Source organism: Dipodomys ordii, unplaced genomic scaffold (genome assembly GCF_000151885.1).
Source record: "Dipodomys ordii isolate 6190 unplaced genomic scaffold, Dord_2.0 Scaffold124, whole genome shotgun sequence".
NCBI classification, from domain to species: domain Eukaryota; kingdom Metazoa; phylum Chordata; class Mammalia; order Rodentia; family Heteromyidae; genus Dipodomys; species Dipodomys ordii.
The window spans coordinates 692,463-715,839 of NW_012267340.1; the positions used below are offsets into that span (position 1 = coordinate 692,463).

A 23,377-nucleotide genomic window follows, 5' to 3' on the forward strand; every position below is an offset into this window, starting at 1 on the left:
CGGGGAGGCCCGGGGCGCCGGGAGGCGCGGGCGCCCGCGCTCACCTTCCCGCTTCCGGCTTGCTTTTCAGTGGTCGCCGAGTTCGGGCGCATCGCCGTGGAGTTCCTGCGGCGGGGGTCGAACCCCAAGGTCTACGATGGCGCCGCCAGTAAGAGGGAGCGGGCTGGACGGGGGGCTGTGCTGCGGGGGGAGCTGGGGGGGGTCAGGCCCGCCGGCGCGGGGGGAGCTGCGGGTGGGGCAGGCCCGCAGGCAGTGCGCGCTGCTGGCCGTTCTCTGGACAGAGAGGGAGTGGCTTTTGAGCCCCGGGGTTTTGCTCCTGTCGCAGGAGGTCACCCTCCGTGGTGATCTTCTGTCAGGCCACAATCCCTCTTGTCCCCCAAGTGGCTGGGGGCCGGGTGGGGTGGGGGTGGAGCATGTCAGCATGTCTTCTAACAGTCTGTTACATCAGGTTCTTCATACTTAAAAAGGCACTGGTGCCCTGAGCCGGTAATCCTGGCTACTCAGGAGGCTGAGATCTGAGGCCTGCCTTGCAGACAAATCCTAGAGACTCTTAACTTCCAGTTAACCAGCAAAAAAGCTGGAAATGGAGCTGTGGCTCAAGGAGTCGAGCACCAGTCATGAACAAAAGAAACTGAGCATCTGAGAGGTCCAGAGTACAAGCTCCAGTACTGGTACAAAATAAGTAAACCTAGTATCATCTGCCTTGCAGGAGTGCTGTGATGCTTAGTAAACTACTGTGTGAAGGCTGTGGCTGGTTGGGCTTGTGGGTAGCTTTCTTTTGCTGAAGTGTGTTTTCCCTGGAGGATGTGGCCTGGGGGTGAAGTCAAGTTCCTCCTCTGCCAGGCTAGAAAAGGAGTGCTGGCTTGGAACTGTGCTTCACTCTGCGTGTTGTCATGGTTCCTAGGAAGGAAATGCTGACAGCATCTGAAGGGGAGAGGAGACTCGCCCAACTTAGTCTCCTTCATTGCAGGGCTTGAAAACACAGGAGTACCTGAAAATGTTTACTTTTAAATGTAGCTTGAGTAACAGGAAAGAGAATACACAAAAATGTGTTCATTTTCACTTCTCTTAGGAAAACTCAATGTGAGTAGTGACACCATCCAGCATGGGGTGGAAGGATTAACATACCTCCTCACAGAGAGTTCAAAGCTTATGGTAAGGGCTTCTGCTGACTGCTTTGATTAACCTGGATTCTGTGTGTGCATGTGTGCGTAGTGGGACCGGAGTTTGAACTCAGGGCTTGGGTGCTTTTAATGTTTAATTGGAGATAAGAGTCTCACTGACTTTCTGGCTAGGTCTTCAGGTCTCAGCCTCCTGAACGGCTAGTATTACATGGGCAGTTAAGTGTTTGCATGTATCACTAAGTCAGATTTTGGAAGAATAGGCTGTGGTTTCCTTTTAACTATAAGAAATCTTGTACGCAAATAAATTATGAGATATCATGTACACCTCTTGTATTTTTTACTCTTTTTCTGAACTTTAAAAGATTGTACAAGGGGGTTACAATTTAATATGTCCCTCTTAAGTGTGTAGTTCTCGAGTGTATTTCAGCATTTACTGGACAAAAATAAATCTTGATACTCTGTTAAACTCAATTTACTTTAGATTTCTGAACTGGATTTCCAAGACTCTGTTTTTGTTCTGGGATTCTCTGAAGAGTTGAACAAATTACTGCTTCAGCTTTATCTGGACAACAGAAAGGAGATCAGAAATATTCTGAGTGAACTGGCGCCGGCGCTGCCCAGCTACCATAGCCTTGAATGGAGATTGGATGTACAGGTACGGCTTTTTTTTTTGGGTCCAGTTGTGGGGCATGAACTCTGGGCCTGGGCGCTGTCCCTCAGCTCTTCAGCTCAAGGCTAGCACTCTACCACTTGAGCCATAGTGCCACTTCCGGCTTTTTTCTTTTTGCTTATGTGGTGCTGAGGAATCGAACCCAGGGCCTCAGGCATGGAAGGCAAGCGCTCTACCACTGAGCCACCTTCCCAGCCCAGGTACGGCTTTTTCAACCTGACATAAGATATCGATTAAGAGTTAGCCATGCTTATTGTATTCTTGACTACCCTAACCAAATTCTGGTTGGAAACTTTGATTTAATGTCCTTTTTCAGATAGTTACAGTAGTTTGTTTCCCTTTGTTTTCAATGTGTTCAGCTATGTCACTTGTGTAGTTTTTAAGAAGTAGGTATTTGGGGTAAGGAGAAAGGTGTGCAGGTTTCCTCTTGCAGTGTAGCACACACAAAGGGAAATAAGCAGTCCCGTGCAGCCCGAAGAGTTGTCAGGGACCAGACAGGACCCATGCCCTCCTCGGCCACGGTGTGTCCTCCTTTAATCCTGCCTTCCAGTGCATAGACCTGCCGGCCTTGTACCTCCCTGCGGGTGCGCACACACGCACGCTCACGTACACACGCACGCTCGCTCACACACGCACGCACACACACACAGTACACACGCAGTGATCCTGTACATGCTCTGTGCGGGTGAAGTTTGAGAGTACTTGTCTAACCCTGCATTCATCCCCAGCACCATAAATACAGATACTTCATGTCTTCCCCTCACATTATTTTTGTGAGATTCATCTTTTAGCTTATTTTTTTTCAAGTTTTTTGTTTTTTTTTGGGTCCGGTCGTGGGGCCTGAACTCTGGGCCTGGGCGCTGTCCCTCAGCTCTTCAGCTCAAGGCTAGCGCTCTACCACATGAGCCACAGCGCCACTTCCGGCTTTTTTCTTTTTGCTTATGTGGTGTTGAGGAATCGAACCCAGGGCCTCGAGCATGCAAGGCAAACGCTCTACCACTGAGCCACCTTCCCAGCCCTATTTTTTTCAAGTTTTATCAAGGATTTATTTTAGTAAAAAACAGTTCAAGTAGGGAGAAGCAGAAGAAACATTTCTTGCTTCTTGTATAGAAAATGTAGTTAAAGACTCACTTTGAGGTTGAGTGCCAGTGGCTCACACCTGTAATCCTGGCTACTCTGGAGGTTGAGATCTGAGAAACGCAGATAGCCAGAGCAAGAAAGTCCATGTAACTCTTACCTCCAACTAACCAACAAAAGGCTAGAAGTAGAGCTGTGGCTCAATTGGTAGACCACCAGCCTTGAGCAAAAATATCAGGGGACAGGGCCCAGGCCCTGAGTTCAAGCCCCAGGATCAGGATTAGCACAAAAAAAATATTTCTCTATTTTTTAAAGCCATAAATAAGAGAAAGAACCAGGCATAGAAACTTGCGCCACAAGTCCCAATTGCATGGGAGTCTGAGACAGTATCTCTTGAGGCCAGGAGCTCGAGACCAGTCTACTTATATATGTACAAAAAGACATATATATATATCATAAACACATAAAAGCATAGATGCATTTATGCAGAGTCTGAGGTCTTTGCCACACCATCAGCATTGCAAGTGAGGCCCAGCCCTGACACTGGGCCTCAGGAATTTGTTGTGCACCCTGGGTACTGGCTTCTTTGTTGCATGAGTGTTGCTAAATAGCTTCCTCCAGTTTGGATTGGCTTTAAGGAAGAAAATATATTAATGCAGCCTTAGACTAATTAGTCTTGTCTCTATGGTTTGTGTCTTTTGTACCACGTTTAAGAAAGTTTTCCAAACCATAGGCATCATTTGTATTCTTATTTTTCTCTAGAGAGTTTAAGGTTTGCTTTTCATTTTGAAGCTTGTCACCTTATGTTCTGAGTTTTGTATGAGCTGTTAAGGCAGTGTTCACTTGTTACTGTGCTTTTTCCATGGACAATCCAGCTTGCCAGCAGAAGCCTCAGGCAGCAAATTAAGCCATCAGTGACCCTGAAGCTGCACCTGGATCAGAACGGAGGCCACAGCACCAGAATCGTGCAGACGGACCCGGCCACCCTGCTTCATCTGGTCCAGCAGCTGGAGCAAGCATTGGCAGAGATGAAAACCAGCCACTGTAGGAGGGTCATCCGCAACATCAAGTAGCAGGTTCAGCGTTGTTCCGCGTCCGGGGTCTGCCTTGAAGGCCGGGGTCTTGTTGAGCAATGGCCACTCATGTACTGCCTGTTTCCAGGGGCCGTTTTTCAAGAGCAGTTTCTTGTTGAGTGATGGCGATGAGCATATCCCTGGATTTCTTCTTCTGTTCTACACTGAGGCTATGGTCAGAACTGACCTTAAGTTCCTTCCCTGGTGCTACATACGGACAGCTTCCGGTCAGATGGAAATTCTTTTGTATTTTAAATGTGTAAATATAGTTGAAGCAGCCATCTTCTACACATGAGTATTCTGGTTTCAGTGTGTTTTTGTGTCTGCTTACCATTACAATTTTCTCCTTGTTGATCAAGCTTTGAAAACAAAATTCACAGTTTAATACTATTTAGGAGTTTAGTGTTTTGGGATTTTAAAAGCACCCTACATATTTACTAGCATAGAATCATTTAAAAGAAAACATAATTTTTCTAACAATATGCCTCCACTATTGGCAGCCTGTGCAGCTTTGTATGTGATGACAAAGTAGTATTTTCCATCCAGATTGTGATGGCTAATTCACTTCAGTAATACTCCAGTTTGCGCAGTCATGTACTACATTTTTGAAGGATAATTTTCTTGATACCCAGGGCAACTAAAAGACAATATCATTTGCATCTTTAAATTCCAAACACAGACACTTGATTATTCAGGTATGAATTGCAGTCACTGTTTGAAGGGCATCTTTATTATGATACAAACAAATATTGTTTCTTCCTTGCAAACTTGATTTCTTTTTGCCTGTACTGAGACTTGAACACTTGGTCGGATTGCTTGCTTTTCTGGTACTTTGCCATAATTAAGCCATATTTCCAGCCAGGCTTTTTTGCCAGTTATTTACATATATACTTACATCTATAGGTACACACATATATGTACACATACATACATCTAGTATTTTGTGTATGTTTATGGGTGTACGTGTATGTGTATATATATATATATAATATATATATATGAGTGAGTGTGTGTGTGTGAGTGAGTGTGTGTGAGTGTGTGTGTGTACTTCGGGTACATGAGGTTCCCACCGCATGACCCTTCAGGCTCAGCCTCCTGGCTGCTGTGCAGGCACCACTACTAACTTGTTTTTTATTTTAACAATTCCTTTCTACCAGAACTCAAACAGCTGTACATGCTAGCCACAAGCCCATGAATGGTGTGTACAATAACGGAGAGCTATAGGATTTGGTACTATCAAGGTTTGAACTTGAGTCATCTCACTTGGTATCATCACACCACACCTCCACCTTTTTTGGTTATTTTGCTTTTTTTTGGGGGGGGGGGCCCAGTAGTGGGGCCTGAGCTCTGGGCCTGAGGGCTGTCCCTCAGCTCTTCAGCTCAAGGCTAGCACTCTACCACTTGAGCCACAGCGCCACTTCCAGCTTTTTTCTTTTTGCTTATGTGGTGCTGAGGAATCAAACCCAGGGCCTCAGGCATGCAAGGCAAGCGCTCTACCACTGAGCCAACATCCCAGCCCATGCTTTTTTTTTTGTCAGTTATAGGGCTTGAACTCCGCACTGTCCCTCAGCTTTTCAGCTCAAAACTAGCGCTCTACCACGTGAGCCACAGTGCTTCCAGTTTTCTGAGTGGTTTATTAGCGATAAAAGTGTCACTGACTTTCCTGCCCGGGCTGGCTTTGAATCGCAATCCTCAGATCTTAGCCTCCTGAGTAGCTAGGATGACAGGCGTGAGCCACCAGTGCCTAACCCCAAGTTAGCATTTTCTAAGTTGGAGTGTTCTGTTGTGGAGTGTGCATTGGTGCCATTACTGCATCACAGTACCCTTGAGCACACACGCTTTCCTCTCCTGAGCTTCACTCACTACTCTTCAGTGGCCAACAAACTACTCTTTGGTTTTCCTTCATTGCCAGTCTGCTCGGCAACCCAAACTCAAAGTATTTTTGCCTCTTCCCATTAACCGTGTATGGTCTTTTGCCTCATTTGTTTTTTCTTTCCTACATGGACCTGTAATCCAGTTATGTGTAGCATTGTATGGGGAGAACAAAAAAAAAAACAAATTTTGAACCTTTTCCTAGCTCCTTTGACATCACCCAGATTGAATTTTGTTAAATATTTATTAAGTGCTGGGAGTGTTCACCGTTGTTGTTGTGTGTCGAGCAAAGGATAAAGTCCTAATCTTCTCAGTTTAGTGTGTGCTCAGGTCATTCCATCCTGTTTAATCCATAAGCTCATTAGGATGGAAAGAATCCAACAGCTGGGGCGGGGGTGAAGAAGGGGCTCCTATGGTTGGTATCTGCTTTCCTTAGGCTGCAGGAAAGACTCTCCTGAGAGGTGTTAGTCTGAAAAGGGGCTCCTTCGGGAGCTGCCTGGAAACCCCAGGGTGCCGGGTGGAGCTGAGCTCAGGGCACAGCACGGTGGGGGAGGGGCACTCAGGCCCAGAGAGGTGGCAGGATGTACCCCCCACCACCCAGGTGGGGCTCCCCGGGGCACCCACAGTGTGCGCGGAGAAGCAAGTGGAATTCTTTTTCACCTGCGTGCCGGTGTTCAAGGAGAAGCAGATGCCTGTGGTTTTCAGAGGAATGTGCTTAGTTCCCAGAACTGGCAGTTAACTCAAAGACTAAAAACACAGATTAAAATTCAAAGAATGAGGAAAAGGGAATACAGGGAAATCTGAGTTTCAGCAGGGAAAGTATAGATGGCGAGGATAGGATTTTCTGGCATGGTTTGAAGAACCGTGTCTAACACATGAATATACCTAGCCCAAGAGACTTAAGTGAGTTGAAGGCTGAAAGTTAACTAAAAACAAAAAGTTTTTTTTTTTTTTTTTTTTTTGCCATTTTGACTCTGCTCTTCGAGAAGGCAGAAATGACTTATCATTGATCATGAGCAGTGGAATGAAAGTCTTTTGTGAAAACCCGTCTGCTTGCTAGAGTTTAGCTATTGTATATTCCATCCTGGATATTTTTGCTTCCACTCTGCAGTTCTTAAACCCTTGGAGTCATTTCGTGTGAAATCTCTTGCTGAGCCTTGCCTTAAAAAGTTGTTTTTATTGAGCTGGTGATATGACTTAGTGTTAAGAGCACCTGTCTAGCAAGTGAGAAACGCTGATTTCAAACCCCAGTACCTGGGGGCTAGGAGGACACAATTAGATGGCAATGGTAGCTCACATCTGTAATCCTAGCTACTTAGGAGGTTGAAACATGGAAGATCTTGGTTCAAAGCCAACCTGGGCAGAAAGGTCTGCCAGACTTTGTCTCCAGTTAACCAGCAAAAAATCTGGTCTGGGGCCATGACTCAAGAATTGGAGCCACCAGCTAGTAAGCCTAGTGAAAGCCTAAGGCCCTGAGTTCAAATCCCCTCTCCTCCCAAAAGTGAAGTTAGAGGAACTGTGGATAAACTTAGCTAAAGTCAGTCCACGAAAGAAAGGCTATTTGTATATCCTTTTACTTGAAGGTCAAAGATTTCTTACCAAGATGAGATGTTGTGTGGATGTTCAGAAAAGACAGGGAAGCCTGTATTTACTTCATCTACTTCCTTAACTTGGAAAGGTAAAAACCGTTTTGAGAACAGAGCAGTTGCTTTTGTTGAAGTTTACTCTGCAGTCTTGCGTTTCTTGGTGGTTGGTACTGAGGTTTGAACTCAGGACCTTGTACCTGCTAGGCTGTTGCTCTGCTACTTGATCCTTCTCGCCCTTGTTTTTGCTGTTATTGTCTTGAAGTTCAGTCATCTGATGGCTTCACTGAAACTCTTTTGCTTTGCTCTCTTAAGGGAGTATCGAGAGACAGCTTTCTCTTTTTAACGAGCCGGTGGCTCATTGGACATTGTGCCTTTAGGTTCAGTTCAGGGGGAGCCTTGATCCTTTTGTTCTGTTTCAGTTTGCTGGTAGAAATAAAACAAATACCATCACATAAATATCAAATGCTGCAGTGTACCTGCCAGGGAGTGGACATGCGTGCATGTCCTGCACTGCCAGGATATCTTGGTGTCCCACCTTAGTCTCCCATTTCAACAAGGATTTCACCCCCCTCACTTCTCCCTCCCTCCTCCCCCAGCAGGGCGGGGCGGGGGGGGGCCGGGAATCTCCCTCCCTGGCCTCCAGCCTGTGCTCCTTCTGCTGCCTGAACTCCTCCTGCTCCTCCCCCCCTGCTCCCCCAGTGGGACGGCACCCCCCACCCTCTCCAGCATCCTGACACTTCTGAGGCTTCTACTTAGCCATCTTCCTTATCATAAAGATGCAAGCATTTCCCATCTGACTCGTCCTCACATCCCCGATTCACACCCCGCTCCTGATAACCATTCTGATGACTTGTTCCAAAAGCACCTTTCCACAGAGTCTCTGGCTTTGCATCTCCGTCCTCACCTTACGAGCTATCTCAGCAGCATTTGCTGTGCTTAATTGCTTAAATGTATACTTTTCCTCAGCCATTTCTGGGGGAAGGGGGTCTTTCCCCCTCCCTTTGTGGTCATTCTTCATTTTGCGTTCTGTATCTAACACCATATTCTCATTTTCCTTTGTAGGATTCTCTCGTGTTTCCCAGAGTCTTGTCCTAAGCCATTTTTCTTCGCAGACTTGTGCCTGGTAGTATGGTTTGTTCCACAGTGTCCCCATCAGTTTTCTGATCATGTCAACTGTGGGTCTCTGGTCCATACGGCCACCCGGGTTGACATGTATGTAGCCATCTGCCAAATGCTGCACATAATACTCGAGGTGAGTACAGTTGTTCTACAGACTTGAGCTTCTTTTTGTGCCCTGTGTTGAGGAGCTGTGGGGTCTTACCGCGTGGTTGCTGGGCCCAGGGCTGTGCCGCTCTTGGTTTCTCTGTCTACTCACCACCTATGGTGGTGGTTTCCCAGTCCCCATGTCCTCGGGTCCTGTGCTTGTTGCCTTGGCGTTCTCTTGCCTGGTACCTGTGCGACGTCCAGTCGTCCCGTCTGCCCTCTCCCCTCATAAGCAGCCCCATCTTCCCAGACCCCAGTACGTTCCTCACCCATGGTCAGGATTATATCCACAGAGAAGACCCATGCTCCGGCTGCTCAAGACTCTGAGTCCAGATGTCTTTATGTGGCTCAGGTCTGGCCCCGGCCTCCACATGCTGCCTCCTCTCTGGAGAGGCCTCCCTCCAGCCTCCCACTCCTGATGACCCACTCTGTGTGGCTCACTCATCTGCCCACAGCCACAGCCCCTTCCCTGCGCACGCACGCTGCCATCCTTGTCAGGGATCCGCCAGGCTTGACTGAATACTAGACTGGTTTTCTGTTTCCCTTGCAAGTCACTCTCTTGCTATGAAAGGAAGACGGGGAGGAGAAGGGAGGGTGGGGTGAAATGTGGAGGCCACAGTCTTGTGCATTAGACGCCGTTCTGCACTGACCTCAGACTGCGTCAGCCTTTCTTTAGCCTAAGAACACCGTTTGGTCTGCGGGGCCCACTCAGCTGGAAGGCCCACTGGCCAGGGTTCTCGGTTCAAGCCGCTCATTTGCGATTCTGAGGGGCTTGGGAGTGTTTTGATTCCCAATCCCAGCTTTGTGGATTCTGGGATCTATGAAGTCTCTCCATGTGCTTGTAATGTACAGTGTAAAGTTAAGAACAGGCAATTTTACAGCCTCCTCCTCTACCTCTGTGTCTTGCTTTACGGACTCATGTTGAAGTCTACCGGAGAATGAGAAATTCAGATCATCGCAACTCAGTGGCTCCCTGATTTGCTCATTAGTGCCTTCAACTACAACTGAAAATGGCTAAGACGATTAGAATCCCTTGGTGGGGTAGCTGTGGGGCCCAAAGGCGAGCTTAGTCCTCTGACTTTCTGACTTTGGTTGGTGGCCCCGAATCTTTCTCTTGCTTGCCTTTGTGGTTGATGGCTCTTAATCATGGCCCTGCTAAAGGCTGGCGGCTGCTGGGGAAAGGTGGAGAAGAGCCTGGTTTTGTCTGTTTTGTGAGCTCCCCAGGTGCTGTCTGATTGAGCTGCGTTAGGTCACAGACCATAGGCTGATTTGTTAGATTCTCCTGAGATAAGAGTAAGGTCCTGGGCTGGGAAGGTGGCTCAGTGGTAGAGCGCTTGCCTTGCATGCATGAGGCCCTGGGTTCGATTCCTCAGCACCACATAAGAAGGAAATAAAAAGCCGGAAGTGGCGCTGTGGCTCAAGTGGTAGAGCGCTAGCCTTGAGCTGAAGAGCTGAGGGACAGCACCCAGGCCCAGAGTTCAGGCCCCACGACCAGACCCTCCCCCCCAAAAAAAAGAGTAAGGTCCTCTTCCCAGAAAGCTTTGTGGCCCCCAGATGATGGCGGGAAATGCTGGAACTGCCCGTGTCTGTCACTTCAGCAGTCTAGCAGCCAAATTGGTGACAATGCTGCTCCCAAACTGTGTGGCCACCCGTTAGGCGCACGAGATGGTCCCCGTGGCCCAGGTGTGTTTCTCCACCAGTCCCCACGGCAGTCACTAGTAACAAGCTAGATGTAATTGCATTCAACCCAAAACTGTGCCGTAAGAAAGAAATGGAAAACAGAATTTGATTTCCATCCCACCAACGGATGGCTTTTGTTCCGTGATTCCATAAACAATGTTTCTTGCCTCATTTTGAAAGACAAAAAAAACAAAAAACGTCTGGACCCTCCAGAGAGACTGTTTTATAGATAGCTCCTCTCCTGGGTTGGGCTGGGCTTTTACTGTTCATAGTTTTAAGTATGAAAGCAATAGCATTTACATTTCTCAAAAGTAACTATTGAATTACAATATTGGCTGTGCCTTTTAATTACACATACTAAGGAAAACACCAAAAACACACAAATTCCCCTAAAATCCCTCTCTCAACCTATCCCCGGGGACAGCCAGTCTCCTTTGTTGAGAATTCGCTGCGTGGATCTGCGCTCCACAAATACCCTTCTGATTACAATTTGGCATTGCATGAAAAGTCTCCCACAGACAGAAAATGTGCTAACCAGCAGACATGGATTTGAGTCCTGCTTGCAGTTATGTTTCTCCTTGCAAGTTAGTTAATTGGCATCCATCGGCCCTCAGAGTCCCCGTGGGTCTGTGTGTGCCGACATTTAAGTTTATGAGTTAGTCAAGCTGAAGACCAGATTCTAGAACAAGGCTTCGTCGGGGATCTTGCTGGGCTGGAGAGCCTGTCACTCATGTAGCCTTTGCCATCTCTCCTCACCAAATTGCTGGTAAATAGCCCAGCAGGATTCCTTTACCATCCAGAAATGCAGAGCCTCAGTCCTTTGGGTATTTACCCAGCAGGGTGCCCATGGCCTGCCGCCGCAGCCCATGAATGGTGCACCACCCAGGTGCTGGCCAGGCCGCAGGGCCCGCAGGAGAGGAATGCTTGTGGTAAGGACCAGCTCAGTAGCTAGAATCTGAGTTTGGAGTAAATGACTCCAGAACATAAAATCGCTATGTAGCGCAGGCTGGCCTCAAACTTGCTACTCTCCTGCCGCAGTCTTATGAGTGCCGGTGTTACAGGAATGCACCACCATACCCGCTCACTCACCGTTCCTGAGTACAAAATTTATTATAAAGCGGGCACAATTATGCTAGTGTGTTGATGGCATAAAGACTGACCCATAGACTAGAGGAATAGAATAGAAAACGTAGAAACAAACCCCTACCTATGTGGCCAGATAAATCTTTATAAGGAAGACAAATCATTCTATGTGGAAAGGATGGTCTTTGCAGCATCTGCTGCTGGGGAGGACATCCCACTGCACAACAGTGAAGTGCGCCCTCCCCCAGTGCCACCCACAAAGCTCAACCTGACACGCTTCCTGAACGCAGCACCTAAAACAGGACGGCGCATCACAGCCTCGGGTCTGCCAGTGGTCTCTGGTCGCATCAAAGGCGTAGCTAACAAAACAGACAAATAACACATAATCTAAAATTTTGGGGGAAAAAAAAGCCCAGCTGAACTGGACTTCAGGAGAATTTTAGCACTCTGTATGAAAAGAGGCTGTCAGCAAAATGAAGAGGCAGCCTGTAGAGTGCGGATCTAGTTCATGTACGAGAATATATTTTAAATAAGGAGAACCTGGAGGGAGCGCCTGAAAATCAATGACAGTTCAAAAGTGAACAGAGGCTGGACATCTTCCCTAAGAAGTATGCAGATGGCCAGTAGCACTGGGAAGCCCTCGGTGTCCACTCAGCATTAGGTAAATTAAAACTCTCTGAAGTGACGCTCTGAAGGAGGTGGAGCCCGGAAGACCTGTTTCTGGAGGATGTGAGCCATTCTCAGGACGTCACCCGCGCCTCTCAGGACACTGGCTCAGCCTCGCAAGGCCTGAACGACTCCCCAGCTCAGCTGTGGCTGTCACCCTGTCCTTTGCCCATGGACACCAGGGGGCGTACGCTAAGTCCCAGATCCTTCGCTGGAGCATGTAGGGGATTTTCTCAACTGGACTTGCAAACTTGCTCAGCATCTTGAAGAGCTTGAGAGGACAGTTGGACACTGCTTTCTGATCTTCAGAAGCCCTCACTAGCAAGCACACCACACACCCGAGAGGAAGGAATGCTTGCACAGGACCCCCCCCCCCCCCATCCATCCTCACATTCCAAGGAGCTGTGGCTCTTGCTAAGCAGGAAGGCAGACCTGCCTCCTGCCTCGCTGGGCAGGGCTCATGTGTGCCAAGGTGCCGCTGCAGATCAAAACACCTGAGGTATGTAGAAGAGAGCGCAGCACTTTCGCTTTGTCTTAGAATTGGCACAGGTAATCCTAATGGTTCCTGTGGGACAGGGGCTTTGTTAAACACAACCTCATTATTTATTTCTTGTCCTGGTCCTGGAGCTTGGTACAGTAAGAAAAGAAGACACAAAGTGCAACTCTGACCCTGAGTTACTTCCTCGTCTGCTCTTTACGGGGCTCAGAAGTTGAGTTCTCTGTGTCCTAGTTGCTTCCTTTGCTAGAAGGAATGTTTCATAAACGTTCTGCGGCTGTGAATCCATCTAATCTTTGCAATAATCCACGTGATCAGAGCTGTCATTAACACTGCTTTCCACAACTGGCAAGTGGTCAGATTTGACCCCAGCCGTGTGGCTTGACTGGCAGGGCTGGGTCCTCCCGGGCACTGCGTCCCCCGGACGTTGGGAGGAAGCCCTCCCGGCATGGCACCCAGCCCAGGCATGACTTCCCCCAGGTCATTCTGGACCTGGCTGAGTATCCAGCCCAGGTGGACGCGGTATCCGGACAGCCTTGCTCTCCCGCCAGAACCAGTCAGACTCTGTCTTCAAGGAATGTGTTCAAGGAAACGATACAAGCTGCCAGTTGGGAAGATGAACTAGAACGGAAGGTCTGGCATTGTTGGCTACTGGGAGTCAAATGTGGGCAGAGTCCACGGAGGAAGGAGAGGAGGAGGGCTGGGGCCCCTTGAGGAAACTGAGAGAGAGAAGCTTGTGACCCCCGAGTCTGAGGCCAGCCTGTCTCGGTGACGTGGCTGTGGGGTCTCGGCCCAGCAAGGCCGTGGCTGAGCCTTGGTCCCTGAGAACTTCCCCTCAGACCCTCACGGGCATACACACAGGCCAGCAGGCAGGGTACTGTGAGAAGAGATGGCTTAACTCAGGTCTTTCTAAGCTCCCTGGAAGGCCCCACCCTCTCTTCATTCCTGAAGCAGACTCAGGGCCACACTGGGCAGGAGGAGTTTGTCTTCATCTCTGAGGGCACTCCTTTGTTAACTAACTGCTGATCAGGAGGTTGGGAAGTCTGTGGGCAGTCCACCTACTGTCACTGACACTGAACGTGGAAGCTTCCAGAATCCTGTCCTGACCCGGGAGCCGAGGACACTAAGGATAGCTGGAGGCAGGGGCAGCCATCAAAGGCGGCTTGCTTTCTTGGCTCTCTACCTAGACTGTGAGCCAGTGCAGACCGCCCAGCTCCCCGCCCAGCCCCCCCACCCGGCCCTCCCCTGGCCTTTCATCCTGGGCTCTGACTGCTGGCTTCTCCAGGCTTTTCCATTTGCATAAGCAATGCACACAATGCAGAGTTCCTGCAATTTTAAAGACAGCTGGCCCTCACATCTTGGAAGCTGATGTCAGGAAACATCTGGAAGAGGACTAAAGTTACTGCAGGCCTGACCTAGAACAATGGAAGCAAGTTAATACGGAAAATTCAGTATAGGGGCTTGTGCAATAAAAATGGCCTGCCAGGCCAGCTTTTAAAAAGGCTTGTGCAGAATCCTGTTGTACCACTGAGCAGTTGGATACAAGTCCAGCTAAAACTGAAGCATTGCCACTTTCCTTTGGATCTTTGCCGTAAGCTTCCCCCCTCCCCTCTCTCTCACGCATGGGTGCATGCACGCATGCTCTCTCTCTCTCTCTCTCTCACACACACACAATTTTTCTACCTCTACCATTGAGCTCTGTCCCTAGCCCCGAGTCTTTTCTTTCCTTAAAAGTTTCTCTAGGTTTCCTGCCAGCCAACCAAACTAGGCTTCTGAGAAAAATCATGGACTTGCCTTGTGTTTTGTAAGAACATTTGGCCAGTTGCCTTTCTTTGCCCTGTTCTCTCTAGAAAAGACAGAGTTCTCATACATGTGTACAAAGCCAGTGCAAAGTTGGTTGAACCGCACAAACATGTGCTTAAACCATTTAAGTCTGAACATTATTTTTCAGGTTTTTAAAAATGAGCTTCAGAGCCAGTTGGGTAGTTTATGCCTATAATCCTAGCTGCTCAGGAGGCTGAGATCTGGGGATCAAGGTTTGAAACCAGCTAAGGCAGGAAAGTCTGTGAGACTCTTATCTCCAATTAACCACTAAAACGCTGGAAGTGGTGCAGTGACTCCAAGTGGTAGAATACTAGCCTTGAGTAGAAAGTTCAGGGCCAACACCCAGGTCCTGGGTTCAAGCCCCATGACCCCATCCCCCCAAAAAAAATAGGTTTTAGAGTTTGAATTTTAGTTCTCTTCTTAACCAATTATGTATAAATGTTTCTGTTTGGGTATATTACTTAGTATTTCTTGAACTAACTGCAAGATTGTGGTAGTTATTTCTACCTACTTTAATTGGCTAATTGGCCCTAGAAATGCCTAGTGAGCTGCCCATGGCATCCACCATCATTGCAATTTGTTGATATCCAGGGATTAGGAAGCAGTCTCCACTGTCATCGGTTTCTCAGTCCAACTCAAACACATTGAGCCTTTGGTTTCAATTCCCTGTCCTATAAATGTGGGTTTGGAATTAGACTTTCTCTCCAAGCATTGCCCACTGCAGCGATCTATCTACTGTTTCCCTTTAGTTTCTGGAAACTGCCGTGGAATCTTGTCTCCTGGGTGGATTCACAATTGCCACCTCCTTCCGACCGGGACTTGCATTCCTTGACAACTGCTTTGTTCGAGAGAAGCAACTCAAAGTGGGAAGGATTCGTCTCGGCTCAGGGTTTGAGGAGTTTTTGGTCCTGGGTCATCTTGGCTCTGTTGTTTGGGGCTTGCGGTGAACAGAGCATCGTGGTGGAGAGGGCGTGGAGGTGTCCGCAAGGGGGTGGGAAGCAGACAGACCGTTAGACCCTTGACCCGCCGTGTCACCACCCCACAGTGTACTTCCTCCAGACGCCGTGGGTCCCCACCACCTCCCTCGTGAGTCCACCAGAAGCCCTTCCACTTTGGGTGCGAGTCCTCAGGACCCGCCACGCCCCGTGAGCGGCCGCGAGGCCCCCAAGCCTGCCACGCAGGAGCCTCTGAGCGCTCACACAGCACCCAAGTTCTGGCTTTTGAGAGCTGTGCCACGCTTCCTGCAGACATGGCTTCCTCCGGTTACGGAGCTGTAGCTTGAGGAAGGTGCGGCTCAGCTGTGCACCAGACGTCTCCCTTTCCCAGGACCACCAGCTCCCACGGTCCAGCTTCTCAACTACGGAACGTCTTTTGCTATCATTATCCCCTCCCCTCTTAATTTCTTTAAATCACTTTACTTTTTTTTCTTTTTTGTCAGTCCTGGGGCTTGAACTCTGGGCCTGGGCGCTGTCCCTCAGCTCTTCAGCTCAAGGCGAGCACTCTACCACTTGAGCTACAGCGCCACTTCCAGCTTTCTGGTGGTTCATTGGAGATAAGAGTCTCACAGACTTTCCTGCCCAGGGTGGCTTTGAACCATGATCCTCAGATCTCAGCCTCCTGAGTAGCTGGGATTATAGGTGTGAGCCACCAGCACCTGGCTACTTTACTTTTGTTTTAATGGAGGTTTGGAGATCTTAAAGAAAAACCAATTTTATGTAATCACTTAATCTCAGTACAAATTGTTTAAAAAATTATTCAATAAGGTCTTTAAGAATTTAAAAGAGAGTGAGGGAAGGGAAGACACGGTATGAAAGGAAATGTACTCATTACCTGACTCGTAGCTGTAATCCCTTGTCACCTTTAGAAGATCACCTTTATAATAACAATAACCATTCCAAAAAGAATTTTAATGATTTATTCCGAAAACTTAGTTTCTCTGTGCCAGAGCCCAGAGCCCTCTGATGACATAAACTCATGACTCTTGGAATGATTCCGGAAAGGGGTCATTAGTTTCGAGCTGGTTTTTTACTCTTTTGGCCGACATAACTGCTGCGTGTTGTCGTAAATGTTTCTGTTTGTTGGCCAAACCCTCCTGGGTTGTTTGTCACCTTTTATGTGGACGTGGACGTAAACAACATGTGTGGGCCAGATGGGGTCCCTGTGACACATGCCTTCCCCACCGCAGGCTTCCCGGCACCAGCGCCGGGCCGCCAGCCCCCACGCTGGCCGGCTCCTTCCAGCCTGCGTACTGGTGATGACAGAGAGACAGGCACATGGACAGACAGAAAGACAGACAGTGTCAGAGTTCTCTGGGTGACTGAAGTCATCTACAAGGAGAAAGCTGACCGTCCTTCATTCTGCAGTGAGACGTGGGTCGATTTGTACATTTGGAGGGGTGGAGATGGGGTTGTGGAGTACGTCGTGATTGTCAAGGACCTAGACTGCTGGCAAATGTTAGCACGTATGTTTTTCATCTAAATTTTCTTTTTTGGGGGGCGGGGGAGCTCCTAAGGGAGGAGTCCTGTAAGCAACAGGACGGACAGCCTGAACAGCCGTCTGAGAGGGGTCTCCCATCAGCTTGCCGCACCAAGACCATGTCTCTCACATGCGTGAACACAGAGAGTGTCCTGCGCACGTCAAGATGCAAAGCACGGGTTGGTTCTTGCTGGCACCTGGCAAGCCTGTCCATCCGGGGACCCAAACGTGCCCAGAAGCCCCTGCCATCACCGCCGGCCAGTGCGGTGGCTGAGGCGGGCTTTTGCGGGCTGGCGTTGTGCATGCAACTCTGGTTGGTAGAGCTGCCGAGTTGAAGCCCCGTGGCCCTGAGTGTTTGGAGGAGAGTCGGTGTGGGCTGAGGTGGGATGGGAACTAATCTCACGTGCAGAGCTTTTGCGGTGCTGGTGGGAACACCGTGAGGGTGTGACAGTGCTGTCCGTATGGAACGCACGCGGTCGGTGTGGGTTGGGAGCCTGTCAGCCTGCGGAGGAAAGGGACCCAGGGAGGCAGCCACGGAAGCCTGGGGCTGCGCCTGGGTTAGTAGCAGGTGTCGTCGGCGTTCACTGCATCTCTTTTGCATTTTCCACGCAGGAGCATTTCCAGGTGGTATTCCGGGTGTTCTGTATTTTAGTTCTCCAGACCACGCGAGACTGTGCAGACTTCAGAGGGGGACCCTACCCAGAAAAGGACCACAGAGTGCAGGCTCCAGCAGAGCAGCGGGAGGCCGCCGTGGCACTGCTTGCTCTCTAGAGAGGTGTCAAGCGTGACATGGGAGGGGGAACGGAGGGGGGAACATCGCCCTGACAAAGTAGCTGAGTTCCCGCCAGTCAGAAAGAATCAGGAACGGTTCATCTTGGTGAGGGTTGAACCATACTCACTTATAATTTGGTCCTGGGACGGCGCCACCTCTTCTTCTCTGTCATTTAGTCCTGCGTCCAGAGTATCCACATACCCAGGCCTGTCACCGGTCTGCCGTGCTGGTGAGGAGATGCCGACCGGGGGGAGAAGAGGCCGGGACGGGTATTCTGCAAGCTGATACGGTGGCAGGGCCCAGAGCTTGGTAAGATGGCGTCTCTGGGATCCAGTCTCTGGGAGGGATTCCTGAGAATAAGGTGCAGGTGTGAGGATCTCAGCACGTTAGACGCCGTGTCTGGTGGACAACGCATTCTGAAGCTACACCCAGACCAGTGACGGCACAGGGGCTCAACAGCAGGTGCAGGCTGGGGCCGGGGGAGGCAGATTCCGCCATTCCGTTCTCGCTCTCTTTCTTGCTCTCCGCAGCGAGGGCTATGGTCTGCGTCACCAGCGTCCTTTTCAGTCCCCCAGGCGGCTGGTGGAGATGGCCCCGCATGGTGAATGCAGAGGGCTGGACTTCGGTGACAACCACCTGGGTCACACCATGAAGACAGCAGTGCCGCACCTGAGGCCTCTCCCTCTGGGCCCTGGAGGTCATGGCCCCTCCGGCTGCCCTGGCTGCACCCAGCGGTCCTAAAGCGGCACCTTTGCTACCAGTGTGGGCACTGAATGGACACGCTTCCCGTGGGCCTGGCTCCGACGGTCTCGGAGCTTCACCAAGTCCAGAGCTCTTCCTGCCCACAGTCCTTCCGTCCATCCCTTCTTCCCCCTTTCTCTCCCTCCTTCCCTCCTTCTGTACCGCCCCTCCCCCTCCCCTCTCTGTTCCTCCCTCCCTCTCTGCTTTCTGCAGCATCACTAGGCCATGGTGCTCTGGTTCTTCCCCCTCCCCTTTACCCTTCACAGACACCCCCCCCCCCGCCACGTCTCCTGCACAGCTGTCTTGGAATGTCCTGGTAGATCCCACACACCATGCTCATCCCTGTCTACGAAGGACTGACCCCCCCACCCCCCACTGTCCCAGGCCCTTACAGAGGCCAGGCGAAGCCCCAGGCATGTGCGGACTTGTTTGATGTGCTGGCAGGGCAGTCCACCTGAGCCCAGCTGTAAACACCCCGTTGTGGGCCCAACTGAAAGGCCCCACCTTCCCTGAGCTAGTGGCTTTTTCATGAGCCCTCTTCTCCTTACTCAGGCCTCATATGAACACCCAGCTCCTGTCCGAACTCTCTGGCACAACCCAGACCCATGGGAGGGTCTGTGCCCCTGGCTGTTCCTCAGAAAACAGTCCTGGCCTGTTCCTTTCCCGTTCTCCTCCATGCTCCCAACAGTCCACCTCACCCTCTGCCTGTCCTCAGATGCTGCTGCTGGTCTGGACCCGCGACTGGGTGCTTTGGCTCCCTCTAGGATGTGTAGCCGGAGCCAAGTTCACGTTCAAAGCTGTCCTGGGCTCCTCGTGTGTTCTCTTCCCTCCTCCTTTCACTGGCTCTGATAATGGGGGCCTTGTCTCCTTTAAACAACAGAACTGCAAGTCCAAAGAATGACATTTTGAGAAGAATGGAAATTTCTGATTTAAGTGAGGTCCTCCCGGGTTCAGATGGAAGTACGGACGAGGAAGACAGAGCACCCTTGTTTTCAGTGGTCTCCGGCTGCTGCCCAGTGGGGGCCTGGTGCAGGAATGACCAGGGTTTCCGTGGGGGGAGGTTGTGGTCATGGGGAAGGTCCCCTGCCAGGAGAACCCCTGGGTGTGGGCTTCCAGTTACCTCTCGCATACTAACAAAACCGCTGGCTGTGAAAAGCCAGTCTAGAGGTGAAGGCTGGGACTACATGAGGCTGTAGGTGACTCTGAGGACCCCCTCTTCCATGTCGGCCCCCTGCTGGGGTGGCTCTGCAGTGACCCCTCTGGCCAGGGCTCCTGGAAATCCACCAGAGGACCCTGAAGCCTGTGAGGCTGACCTTCAGTGGGCGAGGCTTTCTGAGCATTTCTGTGGGGCCTTCAAACCCTAATACCACGTTTGGAAGCGTGGGGAGTGGCGTGGGTGTGGTGAGGGGCCTGGGGTCTCGTAAGAGCCTCCTCCGGCTGGTGACCAGGAACTGGATATGATTTGGGGTGAAAGCTCATTACACACTGGGGCCATGTGTAACAGGCAGATGGCTTATCTGAGAATGGATTTAAACACGTTCCACGAACACCTCATCCTTCCCCATTGGCAGGTACACGCTGTCATATTTCATTGGGAAGGAAAAGTCTTGTATGGTTGCCAGAGAACTGCGTGATTAAAAATCTAGAGGTGTTTTTCCTTAAAAGTCACGAGCCAGCTTTATTTTTGTGGGTTCAGTGCCAAGTAGCCAGACTTTGAGCACAGCGTCCTGTGCTGACCTCCAGCTGGGCAGTCTCTACCAGAAAAGAGCCGCGACCACAAGCTTATAGGCAGTAGGTACAGAAAGTTTTATCAGGGCATAGTGGCCCAGGTCCTTCTGTAGTCCAGTTACCCAGGACAGGGGCAGGGCTCTCATAGTAAGACACCCCTCCCCAGAAAAGCTCCCCAAACCCTCAAACAGCAAAAACCCTACAAAACAAAAAGGACAATTAGAATTTTCAAATAAATCAGTAGGGCAAGCGCAGGCATCTTCTCATTTAACCGAAATGTCTTAATCCTGTGAACAAATACTGTCAGAATCTTCTTCCTGTGGAACAGGAAATGATGGAGCATGAGAGGAAATTCACAGAATGGCCAGTAAAATTTCTTCCATTGCCTATCTTTGCCAAAACAATGGGCGGCGATGAGTCAGTAGACCTGTACTATGCCGCGAGGTTCGCACCCACGCAGTCCTGAAATTGTTTAGCTCTTAAGAACCTAGTGGAGACTTCCAGGCCACAGAGTCCTGGGACACATCCAAACTTGGAGTTCCTCAAGGATTTGCAGCACGCCAGGTTACTGGGGAGCTTAGCTATCATTAAAAATACATATTTTATTTCAATAACAAAACACATTCTGACTTCCAAAGAACCAGTTTACAACTAGCTTCAAAAAAAAAGAAAAAAAAAAACAGGGACTGCTCATTTCATGTTAGTTAGTGATGACTCACCTCACAAATCCTTCTAATGCATGGAGCCGTTCCCACAGTCAGGGTTTATTGCACTGCAAGTGCCTCTCTCGCACATTGGAGTTTTCACTTATTTAACGAGAGGGAGGAGACAACTAAACTTCCATTTTAACTTGAGAAGTATTGAATAATCATTAGTGTCAGGGCATCTGTGAAATACTGTAAGTTCTTGGAGAAAAAAAAATGTCAGACTACTTCTCCAGGAAAAGACAGTGTCTGTTCTGATGAGGAAGAAATTAAGATTCTGATTCCATTAAGTCAGAAGACAGCAGAACTTGGAAGCCTGGGAGGCAAGGAGAGCTCAGGTCTTGGCTCTCTTAGTATGCATGACTCCATTGTCCAGACACGAACGTCTCGACACCTGGGTTTTCTCAAGTATAACGCAGCAGTTCTAGGAGTCTGGTCTCCAGCCCACCCACTCCCAGGCCCACTGTGAGACTGAGACATGAATTCGGTACCTGTGAGATCGTACACACATGTATTTACTTCTAATTATTGTTGTTGGTATACTAACAACCTTTAATGATCATGTCTTCATAGCATCAAATTAGGGTTTATTGTGGTCAAACACTGTATGAAAATGAGTCCATCCTCTTCTCTGAAATTGCCTGAAAAAAACATATTTTAAGGAAAAACTTTTAAAGTCATTTTGTGAGGATGAAGTCAGCTTTCAAGTCACACGTGAGCTGCATCACACACTAGCTCTGGATCCTGCTTTGACTTAGTAGGTTATCTCTTCTCATTGGTTCCAGACCACAAATTGACCTTGCTTTCTTCGTTCTTCAGGGCTGAGGATCCAGCTCAGGACCTTGCTTGTGCGAGGCAGGAAAAGTAGCCCAACTTGAGTCTGGACAATGCAGAACCAGAGAGACAATAGTAGTATTTGCCTTCGGTCAGCAGGAAAACCTCGACGAGGGAAGAGAGGTGGTTGGAATAGCTGATGAAACCAGACCTGGGACTTTGACATCGCCAGCCAATGAAGGTCTTACCAGGGGCAGACTCTTCCAAACTCACCTTGAAGCTGACTTCTGTTCCTATACATAGTGAGCTTCCAAAAAATCTGCATTTGCCCATCGACTCAGGAGGCCGAGGTAGGACGGTCACTTGGGCCTACGAGTTTGAGGCTACTCTGGTCAACAGACACTGCCTCCTAGAGAAAGTCTTTGTTGAATGGTTAGATACTACACACACACACATCTCACAGGTCATATTACGTTATTAGGTACACTCGGGCATTTTCTTCTGCTGTTTATAATGTAGTAATTTTTTTTAAAAAAGAAATGAATAGTGAAAATAATAAAGGATAATAATTTATACAGGTACAAAAGTCTGGAGAAAGTAATTGCCCCAGGACACTGTTGAAGCAGTAGATAGCAGCAGCAGAGCCATCTCCTCATCATGGGCTGTGGAAGAACAATGCAGTGCGCGGAGGGTGGGGCCCGCCTGTGGTCCTGGCACGCAGGAGGCTGGAGAGCTTTTAAAGGGAGCCTGGGCTACATAGCAAGACCTTGTCCCCCGCCACCCCCTAAAGAAAAAGAGTAAGACAGGATAAAGCAGAATAGCAAGTGAAGCTGAACAAGGAGCGGGGGCTGGGAGAGCAGCGCCAACATGGCGCAGCAATGTTGGTCTGGGGTTAGGTCCCCGCGCCTTTCCACATACTGGTGCTGTATGCTGGATGTGCGGTGCCCTGCTCAGGTGTCGAGGGACTCTCATCTTGCTTTGGAACTAAAAAATAGCTTTATGCAATGGTTTTCTGGATTTAAAGAAATTGTCCAAACCCATCTCTCTCTGTCCAAGGCCCTGATGTGTTTTGCTCTGCTCCAGTTGCCGGTGGTGACCCAGGCTGCCTCTGCGAATCCTCTCCACACGGGCCCAGCAAGTCTGAGCAGGTCCTGCGGCAAAGACTGATACCCCAGCACGTTTCCAACCACAGCAGCAGGGGGAGGGGGTGCGGATAAAGCTCTCCTGAGGCCAAGATGGCAGACCACAGCCTCTGCGCTAGATGGCCACAGGCACTGAAAATCCTGGTCAGCTATGGGAGGGCCGGAAGAGGGAAGGAAGGCCTGTTAGAAGCTGCACCAATGGTGTTGAAGGAGGGATGGGTAAAGCCACCCCAGGTTTGCTATTAGGCCCTGGGCAAAGATGTGTGTCCCAGGTCAGCGCCATTCGAGAAGCAGTGTGTGCACACGTGGCCGAGACGTGCGTGGAGGTATTGCAGGAAGCCGTGCTGGGCTCATTTCTGGTCTGAGAACAGGGAAGACCTGGTGAAAGAGAATGATGAAGACCGTGGAGTTGGAGGACCTTTGTGAGCAGATCCAAGACAGGCACCATGAGGGATCGCTGGCCATTTGCTTGGGGATGGGGGTGTGCATAAAGGGCATTCGGAAGACAGGTCAGCTGGTGTGGGGGATGGCGGCTGGCGTGGGGCATGTCAGCTGGCGTGGGGGATGTCGGCTGGCGTGGGGGATGGCGGCTGGCTTGGGGGATGTGGTCAGCTGGTGTGGGGGATG

At 49.8% G+C, this 23,377-nt stretch overlaps 1 protein-coding gene across 1 annotated transcript in view; it reads left to right on the forward strand.

Annotated features, from left to right (window-relative positions):
• Commd2 (COMM domain containing 2) overlaps nt 1–4,247 on the forward strand; it is a 12,617-nt gene extending 8,370 nt beyond the window's left edge. The window contains exons 2-5 of the mRNA XM_013029870.1: nt 8–148; nt 1,073–1,155; nt 1,606–1,779; nt 3,747–4,247. Coding sequence (XP_012885324.1) covers nt 8–148; nt 1,073–1,155; nt 1,606–1,779; nt 3,747–3,944 — 596 coding nt within the window. The 3' untranslated portion in view covers nt 3,945–4,247. The remainder of the gene's footprint in view (nt 1–7; nt 149–1,072; nt 1,156–1,605; nt 1,780–3,746) is intronic.
• The last annotated feature ends 19,130 nt before the right edge of the window (nt 4,248–23,377 follow it).